At 46.7% G+C, this 13,285-nt stretch overlaps 1 protein-coding gene across 6 annotated transcripts in view; it reads right to left on the bottom strand.

Moving 5' to 3' along the window:
* The window catches only part of LOC147619244 (uncharacterized), a 123,644-nt gene that overhangs the window by 65,285 nt on the left and 45,074 nt on the right, over positions 1-13,285 (bottom strand). For all 6 annotated transcript variants that reach the window (XM_086772895.1, XM_086772891.1, XM_086772889.1 and 3 more), the window contains 7 exons: positions 8,185-8,333; positions 8,026-8,102; positions 7,652-7,861; positions 7,532-7,567; positions 6,068-6,166; positions 5,733-5,822; positions 5,567-5,642 (listed from right to left, as the gene is read on the bottom strand). In XM_086772895.1, the coding sequence (XP_086629021.1) occupies positions 5,567-5,642; positions 5,733-5,822; positions 6,068-6,166; positions 7,532-7,567; positions 7,652-7,861; positions 8,026-8,102; positions 8,185-8,333 (737 nt within the window). The remainder of the gene's footprint in view (positions 1-5,566; positions 5,643-5,732; positions 5,823-6,067; positions 6,167-7,531; positions 7,568-7,651; positions 7,862-8,025; positions 8,103-8,184; positions 8,334-13,285) is intronic.

The following is a 13,285-nucleotide window of genomic DNA, read 5'->3' on the forward strand; positions in this document are numbered from 1 at the left end:
TGTAGAGGCTAAGAAGATCTGACCGGATAACCTGGTTGGTAGAGAGAGAAAGAGAGTGAAAGCTAGAGAGAGTGTGAAAGTAAATGACTCGAATGATTTGTAGTTTCTTGATTGATTCCATGAAGTACAAGTACTTTTTTAAGGTACAAAGGCCACAATGATATCACTAACAAATATCTAGATATTACTCAGAAACCCAACCTAAGGGTGGTTTACCCAACCAAAGTGGTGGTTCACACACAGTTTGTCACTTTAAGAGTGGATTCACACACAAACTCACAGGTAAAACCTTGATTCCAAACAACCCCCCCTCAAGGGATTACCCCATACTATGTAAAGCACAAATCTAGGCACATGGTTTCTCATGCCGATTTTTCTTTTCTGGTCAAGGATAAATCACATGGCTCTAGCCAGTTATGGGATCCAATGGATAAAGTACACACAGGATCACGCCACAAACACAAAACACAACACACAACTGAACAGAAAACAAACACACACACACACACACGCTCGGACTTTAGAAAGCCCATTCATCAATCCTATGGCTATCAACCCAAAGGCTTTTTGATCTCTAAGCTTCCAGTCTCTTAAGACCAAAGGCCTTCATGCATCAAGCTAAATTTCATCTTGGTCTGTCAAGTGTGTAAGTTGACCCTGTTAAACTTTAAATGCAAACCCATAATGATAGAGAAAGGGGTGAAAATCCCAAAAAAAAAGGTTTCCAGAAATTAGGCTTCTGGAAATTGAGGTTTTCAAAAAAATAGGGTTTCCAACAATGGGGTTTTCAAAATTGCTGATATAGCACGTTGTAGCAACCCTATAATGCTGGTGATGCACCCTCAATTTTGAAAAAAAGATGAAGCACTAAGGATTAATAGCTTGATTGAGCACAATTTTTTTTGAAAATGGAAAAAGCTCTAATTTGATTTCTTTTGTACCTGCTTTTTTTTTATCATTTTACAATAAAATTGAAAAGCCCCAAGTTGATTTTGATCTGAAGTTCGATTTTGTAGTTACAGCTTGAACTGCTTTAGATAACGATGTCAATTTGCTATTGCTGATGCTGCTCTGCAGGTACAGTCGGGCTGTGAGCTTCAGATGGCGCCAGAGACTACGACAGACACAGTGCGTTCACAGGTGGTGGGAACAAGGTGCAGGTGGTGTGCGCAAGTGCCTGTATGAGGGTATAGCAATGTGCCGTGCTCGGCAGCGCTGGTGTTGTGAGGAGTATGTGCAAGAGGAGACCAAAGATGTATGGGCAAGATGCAGGTGCTCTGATACCAAATGTTGGTACAGGAGAAAGAAAGAAAGTTGTATTAACGTCTTCAAAAGGCCAAAATGACCTATGAGACCAATATGTTACATCATGTCCATGAAATACATCATCATGGTACAGAAAGTAAAAGAAAGCAACAACAGCTGAAATGCCAAAGCTTATCCCAATACGGAGAGCCTCAAGTTCTCACATCACCATAAAATATCACGCATAGGGCGCTGCATCCTGGTACCCAATGCAGTAAAGCTGAGCTGGCAGGAGAAAGTCTTGTGGTGGTGGTAAATGACGGCTCTGATCCTCCTGTGAAACGAGAATCTGGGCAGGGACCACCGGGGGCGTTGGGCTCCTCTGAGTTCGATGGCTCTATCTAGTCTCACTCCTCTGGGCCGGGCACCTACATCAACCTGAAGGTCGAGTGTAGTGGGTGGATCTTCTCTCCGAGCTCTAGTCTGGAACATATCAGTGAGAGCTCTCTGTCTTGGTCTTCAGGCACGTGCAGCTAGTCTGGGCCACAATAAGGACTCCCTATGTTTGCGGAGCTCCTGAAGGAAGAGCCCCAAGCATCTTGTCTAGGAATCCATGATCGTGGAAAGTGGTCCAAATCCGTCTCAAAAGAGGCAATGGAACCTCCCCCTAATCTCATAGTATACTAGGCATCGGCATATATAGTGGGCTTTGTCTCAGCCTCTGTATGACAAAGTTGGCATATCATGTCCTCTGGTGCAGCTGCCCCCGGCCCATATCTGGCTCTCTCCACTCTCAACTCATGAGATGAGGTGCGGATCTGTCAAATCACACATCGCACCCCAAATGACAGTATGTCCATGTAGTGTGAGCATATGATGAAACCGTGGCATCTTCGTCCCCAGAGGCTTAATGGGTGAACGCCATGTCTATCTAGTCTAACAATGTCGTTCCTGACATGCTCCATGGGTTCCCCACTATATGTAAATTGCGGTGCAGATCTGCCTATCCACTGTGGCAGGGAGGTATTAAAGATCATAACTTTGCTCTTCTCAAGGTTCACAGTGAGGTCCCGGTCTGCGCAAAGGACTCGTAATGCATCCAAATGCCTCTATAGCCCATCTGGTGAGTCAAAGATAAGGTCAATGTCGTCTGCATACAATAACATCGGCATCTATACTCCTATCAGTGGTGCTCCTCGTCCTCCATGTCTGTCTCTGTCATCAATGTATAGCCTGAATAGAGTAGGAGACGGGGCAGCCATGTTTCACCCCGATAGTGCTGTGTATGACCTCTGAGTCACCCCGTGGGGCATGTACTCAGCCAGTGACAAACTCGTAAAGTGTAAGGATCCCAAAAAGCAGATCTGCTGGTACCCCCAAAGCTTGAAGTCTCCTCATCAATCTGTCCCGTGGGACAGTGTCAAAAGCCTTGTGGAAATCCAGAAAGCAATAGTATCTTCAATGCCCGTGAGCTCTCCCCTCCTCAATGATTCGCTGTAGCGTGAAGATGTGATCCAGTCTAGAGTGTCCCCTCTGGAAACATACTTTTCACGGTGCACTGAGTCTGCTCCTCGGCCCTTTTGCTGAGTTCATGCTCCAAGATTGATCCATAAATCCTGCTGCCACATCCTGGCCAAAGCGGTTGCCTCCCAGAAGGTGAAGATGTTGTCCAGAATGCTCCAATCCTAAACAAAGCCTGTCTAGTGTCATGAATCAAGTCGGGGAGGAAAGGCTAAAGTCGCCTGCTGATGGCCTTTGCCAAGATCTTATAGGCGGTCCCTGGAAGAGTGATTGGTCTCCAGTGCCGGATCACCAATCTTAAAGGCGGTCCCTACTAGAAGAGTGATTGCTCTCCAGTGTATCCCAGGGCTGTGCCCAAACTCTGGAAGATGCCAAGGGTCATGTCCCCTAAGCAACAGAATCATCTCCTCCCAGGAAGAGTACTCTTCTCTTGAGACAGTCTGTACCTCCTCCAAGTCTATCCTTTGCTACCTCTATCATGTTAAAATCTCCACCCATGCACTAAAAGTCTAACTAGGGAAGGGCCTACCGAACTCTGCTCCAAAAGAGGGCTCTACCTGCAGCAATGTTTGAGATGTAAACATTGAGGAAACCAACGTAGTCCTCACCAATCAAAATGGTAACCCATTGTGCTCTCCCCGAAACGATAACTCTTGAGCCTATCATTGCTCACAAAAGCTGCTCAGTGTGACAGAAATACAAACTCCTCCTTGTGTCCCTGAGGGGCCGAAGGATGGAGACCAGAGAGAGTGACTCCTGCCTGGTAAAATCTTTCCGCATCGGCGGGTGTGCCCCTCGGAAAGGTGATGCTCCTAGAGGAAAAGAATGTGGATAGGTCCCCCAACTAGAGCTCTCTGAAGCTCTCCTCTAAGGACGCCTCGTCTCTGAAAGTATTGAGACCCCCCTAAACCCTCAATGTTCCATGAGACTGTCCGCATATCAATCTCTGTGGGAGGCGGAACTAGCGAAACTACCCTCCACTCGAAGAGTCTTGGGTGAGGGTTTAGACGGGAAATAATCACAATCTGTTCTGGGACGAAGGCATGCCAAGTGGGCGTGGATCCTGTCCTCCATGTGACGCCACTCTGTCTGAGTGTGAGAGTATCCATACTTCGAACTCCATCAATCACAATGGAGTACCTATAAGAAGGGGGGAGGGGTACTGCAACTGAAATATGCATGAACACAAAAAGTAGCACCTCCAGACTGGAGGCCACCATCTCCCCGTCCTGATCTCTGTGGGCTAATCCTCCAAGCTCCATCCTAGCCAATGGTCATCAGTGGTGGGTGAGTGAGTACATTGGTGATGCGAAGGTTGTGAACATGGTGGGAGAGCTCAACTGCCTGTCCCTGGATGGTGGCAGTCACCAACTCAGAGTCCCACTCCGTCCCCGAGGCTACACTCAAGGAAAAAGAGAAGATCGTCGCGCCATCTTCTGGCGTTGGAGATTTGGAGTGGTGGAAAACCAAACATATCCGGATAGGGGCTACTGTATCCTCAAACATATATGTCCCTTCCACCGGAACACATCGAAAGAAGCTATAATCCATAGATTGCCCCACGACAACAAAGGCGGACTGTGATGAGGACGGGGCAAAAGGAACTGCTCCAGGAAGAGTCAGAGGCAAGGATGGAGGGGGAGGGGAGGGGGAGGGGGAGGGGTGAAGGGGGGTGCGGCTGGGAGTGATCCACCAGAGAAGAAGGCTGTTGGAAAAGGCTCGCCCGAGGCACAATGGGATCTACCAGCCTCACTGGGCACTCAGAGCCGAGGCAGGAATCACGATGGGGAATTGGCCACCAAACCGAGGGGCCGATGGGCACACTCCGTGAATGGAGGGGACCCGTCGCCAACGGGTGGGTGCTCTGACAAATGCTTGTAATGGTTCTCTGACAGAATTGAATCCTCCCGAGATCTGCCAGCCTGGTCCATGCGACGACGACGCTCACCTCTGGTGGTCGATTGACGGCCCGGACCAACCGACCGCCACTCTATGGCCACTCGGTCGTCCACGATCGGGACCTGGTGCGCAGTCTGAGAACCTGCCTCCCTCTCTACTCCCTAGTGAGGATCTGATCGGGAAGGGGGGAGGGGGGGGGACCATGGGAGGCGATCTCCTGGACAGATGCCGAGGGCAAGGTCAAGCTAGATGTCCCATCAGTCTACAAATGAAACATTGGTCTGGAAGGCCCGAATACTCCACTGGATGAAGGATAGATTTTCCCAACAGGCATGGAATAGATATAACATGAGGCACAGAATCCAACGAGCAACACAAATGCGAAGGAATGGAATCCTAGCTGCCCGTGCGAGAGCCACGGCAACAGTGGGGGGGGGGGGGTTCCATCACACTCCCAATGGCACCACCGATCATCGAAAGAAGAGGAAGGTATTCCCTCCGAAGGGCTTGGCAGCAGACTGTCACCTCCTCATCAAGATAAGTACAAATACAAGAAATCCAACACATTTCTTGAGGGGGGAACACAAATAGAAAGTGTGTTGAGACATACAAGGTTGCACTAAGGGCTGCAGAAAATCTTCCTGACACACCTCCCTGGAACTACACCAAGACCTATGGTCTTACGTAGTCTATTAACACCCTGGTCTGGCAGTATGGTCAGTTCAATCGGTGTGAATCACACCCTGGCTGGCCCAACACAGGTTACCTGGACCTAGCCTACCCCGGGTGCATATATAGAGACCCTTTCATTTGTGTGTAAACCTCAATCTGTAATTTTTAACAATTAGGATGTCACATGCTTAACAGTAAACCAGAACCAAAAAGTAAAATTTAAACTTACGTTTCTCTGTCAAAAGCAAATCGGAAGTGTCAAGATCTGCAACCTCAGCACAATTCATGGCATTTTCTGAAAGCACCTGAAATCAAAATGAGCAGCAAAATACATGAATTCCTATGGCATCATGGAAGAACTGTGTCATTGTGCAAAGCAGACAGTTTGTAATTACCTTCTCAATCTCCCTAGCATTATTCCGTGATTGTATTATTTTCTTGTCCTGATCAAGCTGCTCCCTCCATCGTCGAAGTGTTTCTTGATCCTAAACACACATATTGCAGGTCTTTCACTAGATGGACCTCCCTACAAAGCCAGCTTCACAGTTTCACACATGCAAGCTATGGGTACAGTAAGCTATTAATAACCATTCAAGCATGGCAACAGAAAACTAAGTGCACACATCCCAAATCTTAATAATAAGAGTGATACATTCAGAAATGAAAGCAGTCATCTTCAGAAACACAAGCACAGCAACAAAATAAGCAGCAGTTGAAGATAACAATCTACCTGAGGTGGAAGGATGGGTACCACATTTTTGAATATATCAAACACCTCCTCCGTCCCTTTCATATCTATTTCTTCTGCTTTGATCTGTACTTTAAGCCTCTGTTAAAAACAATGCGTTAAGGAGAAATAAAACAAGGGCTGGGTAGCTCCTACTAACAGCCACCCCAAAAGTTACAATAGATATATGCTGACTACTACTTCCATTATTGGCATGCTTGAAGCTTATAGAAGAAAAAGCACTCCATGGAAGGCTATAATAATATACCATTTGTCCATAAAACCAAAAAAAAAACATTCATACCCATCACTACACTACTTCCAATACTTCCACACACCTGTTCCCTGTCATCGAAGACGGGGCCTTCAATGGGGTAGCTCCCCATCCACCCATAAAGCAAACATGTCCAGACACATCTTTGATGATATTCAAAACCTTTTTACATAGAGTACCGATATTCTTGACTGCATTAAAAGATGTGCTATGCATCTAGACGTCCAAATCTAAAGCTCTCCTGCATTATGAAAGCTAGGTCAGATTCAATCATCCCCATGTGCCTCTCCAATAGACGGCCATCTTCTTCCCCGACCACAGAGGGCTGCAGGAAGACACCTAACTTGTAGCTCAGGTGAGTCTGACTCAACCTCAAAGAAAGCCTTGCCCACCAGCAAACAAATGCCTTTAAAATGGACAACAACTACATCCAGAAACTAACCCATCCCTCACTTGCGATGCATAGGATAGAATTCACATTTCCTCCCAATTGGCACTTTTGTTAATGTTACGTCCCGACATGCCTAGGATTAGGGCTAGGGGCATGTGCTAACCCCAGTTAGGGTTAGGATTAACCTAGTATTAGGGTTAAGTGCTTAGCCGAGGTGTGGGGACCATGAGTGTTCACACGTGGGCTAAGGGCGCTAGCAAGAAGAGGTCTATATTGGCTAAGAGCTTGTAATTAATAGCCTAGCGCTAATAATGGCTAAAATCTTATAAATAAATCAAGACAGCTAATCAATAAAGCACGGGCCAATAATAGTCAGGTTATTACCATATCAGTGACTTGGGGTCAGTTATTAGACACAAGAGGTCAAGTAGTCACGCGGTGGTTTGGAGCTACCAAGGAAGCATGGAGCATGTCGTGGCCATAGAGCTGCAAGGTGGGTGGTTCAGCGTACTGGTATGAGACGCTAGGTTGGGGTCATCGGTACCAAGCACACTCACAGTAGACCTCAGGCTCAGGGGTGGTTCGAGGCACTGAACCTATGGTTCGGTGGTGAGTCGCTAGCCACAATCCATTGCAGTCATGTGATGCGTACAACAATGTCCAGGTCTACGGAACCTCATTACAGTTATGGTGCTAGGTCAATTAATCCTTGTGTGTGGTCTCTAGAGACCTTATAGTTAACAACATAAATTTCTTAACGACACTTTAATGATGTGTAGATAGGGCAAAATTTGATTCATACCCTGACAGCACCCCGCATTGACGAGAAGAGACTTTTCTGCATAAGTCAATGCAAAAGACCTTAGTGAAGTCTATCAACAATTCCATCAAAGAAAAGCAATGCAAACAAATGGCCAACTACCAATGGGTGCCATTGTGCACTGCTGCCACTGTTTGTATTCGTACACTCTTTTCTCCGCCCAGTAATGAAAATGGCTGGACCTTTTGAACTATCCAAAAAATCCCCTAGTGTGTGAAGAAACAAATTTCTTTCATCTCGAGGGACAGCCCTGGCCATCCACCTCTGCAGATCTGGAAAGTACACAATCACTCCTCCTGAAGATGTGCCCAACTGCAAAATAAAAAACAGCAAAAACATGAACAAATTCTGCCCAGCATATGCCTACTAATGAGGTGTTGAATACCTGTCTGCAATTATCGACCTTCTACACCTCTACCAAGAACCCTTACGTATACATCTATCAGTATCATCCACAAAGAGTCTAGTAGTAATACCTCGGAGAAAGCCTTTATTGGAGTCATCCAAGGTTCCCTTTCTGGACATTTTGCATCCACTTTCTCCAGCTCTTTAACTGTACAAAGAGATAGAAGAACCAGTTAGTGGACTTAAATGCATTTACAAACCTTAATAATGCATTGGATTTGGTCATTTACCATCACATATGATCACAGAATTCGTGTTTTTCTTTGAGCTTGCCCCAACTTTCTTGTTGCCCACCGTCTCAAACTTTACTCCAATTTTTTCCGGAAAGGCTTCTGATATGGAGGTAACCAATCCTTGCTGTCCCACTCTTAAACTTGACCTAACCAGAAACAAAATGACAGTTCCCAACAAGCCTGCCTTTTAAAGATGTTAATATAATTCAAAATTATAAATAGCACATTTATGATTATTTTATATAATTGAAAATTTTTAAAAAAACAAATACAACGATAAATTTTTACATGATTTACAAAACATAAAAATTTATTTGTTTATTGGCCAACATACACTCATTCATGAAGTTTTAGTTCAAATTTATTGAGAAGATTTCTCCTTTTAGTTCTCATAATAAAGAGACCAATTATCAACAGAAAGAATAATCAATAAGACACATAATATTTCAACTAGTTTATCATGATATGTATCCCTTATAACTTCAATTCATTTTTTTATGTGGGCTGTGCGCCACCGCCACCGTGCGCCGCCTTCAAATCCGCTGTTGTTTGCCGCTTGTCAGGTCCGCGCCGCCGTCAACTGTACATCAGTCGCCTGCGCCAGATCTCACATATCTGCGTCGCCTGCCCGCCATCACAGCCTTCGACTTCACCCTCGGATCTGCGCCGATTGTACCCGTTGCCGCCTGCTGCAGCCCGTACACTACACCGACCATTTCACCTAGTTGGCTGCGCCCTGTACGGCGCGCCACCTCAAATCTGCACGCACTTGCCTCAGATCTGTCAGATCTGCACGCCCCTGCCTCAGATCTACCTGCCTATTGCACTTGCTGCCCAACTGCAACTCCAACATTGCAAGGTTTGAGGGATTTGCAAATTCTTGACCTGAAATTGCACATTTTGCCTGTTGAAATTGGGGGCTTTTCACCATTGAGCCTGCAATTGCAACATTGGCACACATTGGCATTGATTTCAATAGATTTGGTGCATAATTGCACTAGAAATTTGGGGATTTTGTAGAAATTGGCATTATTTTGCAGAAATTGGCACTATTTTGCAAAAAATGGCACCCATTTGGGTATTACAGGCACATTTACTTGGCATTGGGGCATTTTCCCTAATTTTTTGGGGTATTACAGCATTTGGTATAGGTGACAATTGCTTTAGCAAATTTACAGGTGCAAATCCAGTTCAGATTTGGTCTAATTGACAGCATAAAAATTAGGGCTTTTCTACATTGAGCCCATTTTTGCAGCATTCGACCCATTTACCTTTGATTTTGCCAGTATTTGAGCACTTGCAGCTCTTACAAGTGTCAGCTGATTGTGTTTTTCATAGCACATGTATGCATTTGTGGTTTGTTGCAATATATGTATGCCATTGTGAACACTTTGACAGATTTGCATCATCGTGCAGTACACTTGCAGATTTGGGACATGCATATGTATTTCGCGTGGTGAAGGAGTTCCCTTTCAGTCCATTGATTATCTTGCTATTTATCTCCCGCATTCTTACGGTTTTGCTGGGCATTGCCTACTCGTTGGTGACTTGTGACAGATTTGCTATGTTATCATGGCCAACAGTAATAATGACCTCTTTGGAATGCTATCTCAAGAGGACAAGCTCAATGGGGATAACTACCCTATGTGGGCTTATATGATGCGTCATGTATTGGTTGCCAGAATGTATGGCTATATGTGGATGGCACTGAGGAGCGTCCTCTTACACCTGCTCCAGCGGAAGGTGAAGTGATTCCCGCTCACCCTCCTGCAGGTCCACCTCCTGGTCTTCCTCCTATTCAGCACCAGCGTACTTGGGATGATAGGGATGCTCAGGCCCATGCATTGATTGCTCTCTCATGCCGCAGGCATATCATTCTGCACATTCGTTCCTGCACCACTGCAAAGGGTGCTTGGGATACCTTGGCGGCATTGTATTCAGGTCACAATGAGGCTCATGTAGCTTACCTTCGGGGCAAGCTTGACCGCATGCTTGAAGGTGACTCTATCGATTAGTACCTTACGCATGTGAAAGACCTACAAGAGCAGCTCATTAACATTGATGAGGTCTTGACAGATGGCTATCTTGTTCAAACAGTTCTGCGTAATTTGATGGACTCTTATCAGACATTTGGCACCACTAATTCGGTCACTTTTGACAACCTTGTGACTCTCTTGCTCAATGAAGAGCAATCTCTTTTCAACAGGAATAACATGATGTCTGCTGAGTCAGCAATGGCTGCTCCCTTTCATGGGAATAGATCATGGGAAGCATATTGAGAGTTTTAAAAAAAAGAAGCTGGCATCTTCTTCCACAGGTGCAGATCAAGCCAAGTTCGCTACACATCACCTGCATAGATGTCTTCTAATGCCGTTGCTTTTGATGACTATGCTCTATGGTCTGTACTCCTTGGTATGCATTGTTTGGCAGATGCATTTCAGGGGGGGATTTTACTTGCCCACATGCAGTTGGTGATGCCTCATGGTCACTTATGCATGTTGACCCTTATGCTTGTCTATGCTAGACGCTTTCTCTTATGTGATGTCTACTGGAGATGCCTTTTATGTTGTTTTCCCTTGCAGCGGAATTGTTTCTACAGTGTTGACATTGTAACTTTCTCACATGTGATGTTTACGGGGAGCGCCTTTTACACACTTGGCCAGTGTTGGCTTGCTCTCATGGTTTTGACATGTCACAAGTATATTATTCATTGTGGGATTAGGCATCTTTACACTTGCCATACATGCCCTTGATCATGGCATCGCTGAGAGTTTACCTATCCTCTCATAGCATTGGCCGATGCCCGCCTTGAGCCCCCACTTTTTCTCCCCATTTTCAGCTTTTCCCATTGCTGAACTTTTACTTTTATCAGCCCTTCCATTGCTGATTTTTCCTCATCGGATCCTCCATTGATGAGTTTCCCTCTTGCAGCTTACATTGCATGTCTCACAGGCATGACTTCTGGATCCTGTTGCCTTTACACATGCGTATATCTACTACCTCTTCTTATGCTTATCATTGGTGCAGTTACAGAGCATTGATGTGGATTACATGCAGTTCAGCTTGGCATTTGGATGCTTGCCTTCAGGGGGGGTATTATGCGATGCCTCTTGATTTGATGCAGTTGATGTCCACATGATCTTTGCCATGCATTTCAGGTGATGCATTTATGTACTACTGTGCTCTAGCATTAGCACTATGACATTGGGGATTCTCCTTTTCCTCGTCATATAGTGCTTGCTTTTCCCTTTGGCACTGCAATTCACTCTTACTGTGGAGCATAGTGCAGGGCAGCATTCACAACTTTATCACCCTGCTGCTACTCGTTCACACCATTCACTTGAGGGGGGTTTGTTGGTCATGTCCACTCCCGGCTAGCTCAAGTGTGAACCCAGCTTACTCACGGGCACTTTTTCCTTGTTGTGACTGGACACAGGTTTTTTCCCCATGTGAACACACTTATGTGTGTTGGGCACTTAGCCCTAGGCTTTTTAGTACTCACTTGTACTTTCATTTTCATATCATTATTGAGTACATCTTTTCCAACACTCACGTTTCTCTGTGCTTGAGGTTGTGTGTATGTGTGTGTGCAGGCTAGCTGCCCTCCTACCCAACAGAGGAAACCAACGCTATCCTCTCCAATAGTAATGGTAATCCGCTGTGCCCGCCCCGAGACAATGACTCCTGAGCAGGTCAATGCCGGCAACAGCTGCTCACTGAGAGAAACACACCCCTCCTTGCGTCCCTGAGGGGCTAAAGGATGGGGACCAAAAAGTATGAATCTTGCCTGGAAGAATCTTCCCGCATCTGCAGGTGCGCCCCTCTAAGAGATGATGCTCCTGGAGGAAAAGAATGTCTATGGGTCCCCCCGCTATGGCCCTCTCTGAAGCTCACCTTGTAGGACACCTCGTCTCTAAAAGCACCCAGGCCCCCCCTAAACCTTGAATGTTCCATGAAACAATCCGCATATCAATCTCGGTGTGACGTGGCACTAGTGGAACTACCATCCACTCGAAGAGTCTTGGGCGAGGGTTTAGACGCGGAATAATCACAATTGGGGCAAAGGCCCACTAGGTGGGCACTAATCATGTCCTCCATATCGCCACTTTGTACGAGCATGCGCATATGCATGCTCCAGACTCCATCAATCACAGTAGAGGTATCTGTAAGAGGGGGGAAGAGGTACCACAGCAGAAGTATGCAGAACACAAAGAGCAGCACCCCCAGACTAGAGACTACCATCTCCCTGTCCTAGCCTGAGGCCAAAAAGGGGTGAGAATGTCTATGATGCGCAGATCGTGGAGATGGTGGGAGAGCTCAACTGCCTAACTCTAGATGGCAGCCAATTTCTCAAGATCCCACTCTGTCCCTGAGGCTGCACTGAAGGGGAAAGAGAAGATCATCGCGCCATTATCTGGCGTAGATGGCCTGGAGTGGTGAAAAACAACACATACTCGAACAAGGGCTACTGTCTCCTGTCGGTCTCTTTCGTTTGGCAGACACCGGAAGAAACTGTAGTCCAAAGACTGTCTGAGGATCAAAGGTGCCCCACCTAGGGACTTTGGCAGGATAGCCCTCACCAAAGAGACGGCGATGGTCATTTCTACTGCCTCAAAAAATCGGTGAATCAAGCGACGGACTGATCCTGCCGGTTGGTCAGGGGCTGCTGGGGCCTGACGAGAGTGCTCTAGGATAGAGGGGGGGAGAGAGAGAGAGAGAGAGAGAGAGAGAGAGAGAGAGAGAGAGAGGGGGGGGCTCGGATGATAAAGGCAGAGCAAAGTGCACTACGGCGGGGAAAGTCGGTGTCGAGACTGGGGGAGGAGAAGGGACAAGAGGTGGAGGTGGGGGAGGCGGCGGCGAGAGGGGGCGGAGTGGCGTAGAGGCCGGGGAGGGGTGCTGCCATGAGGGGTCCATCGCAGAGGAAAGCCGAGGGGAGGGACCCGCGAGAGCTCAGAGAGGTCAGCCGGCCTCTTAGAACACTGGGGGTCCATGCGGGGTGGGGGGGGGGGGGAGGATCGGCCACCATACTCGTGGGGCCCGAGGGGCCCATTCCGGGACTAGAGAGGGTGCGTCACCAACGGGAAAATGCTGAGATAAA

The sequence above is a fragment of the Cibotium barometz genome, chromosome 33, assembly GCF_041138505.1.
Source record: "Cibotium barometz isolate CiBa-2024 chromosome 33, ASM4113850v1, whole genome shotgun sequence".
Classification (NCBI taxonomy): domain Eukaryota; kingdom Viridiplantae; phylum Streptophyta; class Polypodiopsida; order Cyatheales; family Cibotiaceae; genus Cibotium; species Cibotium barometz.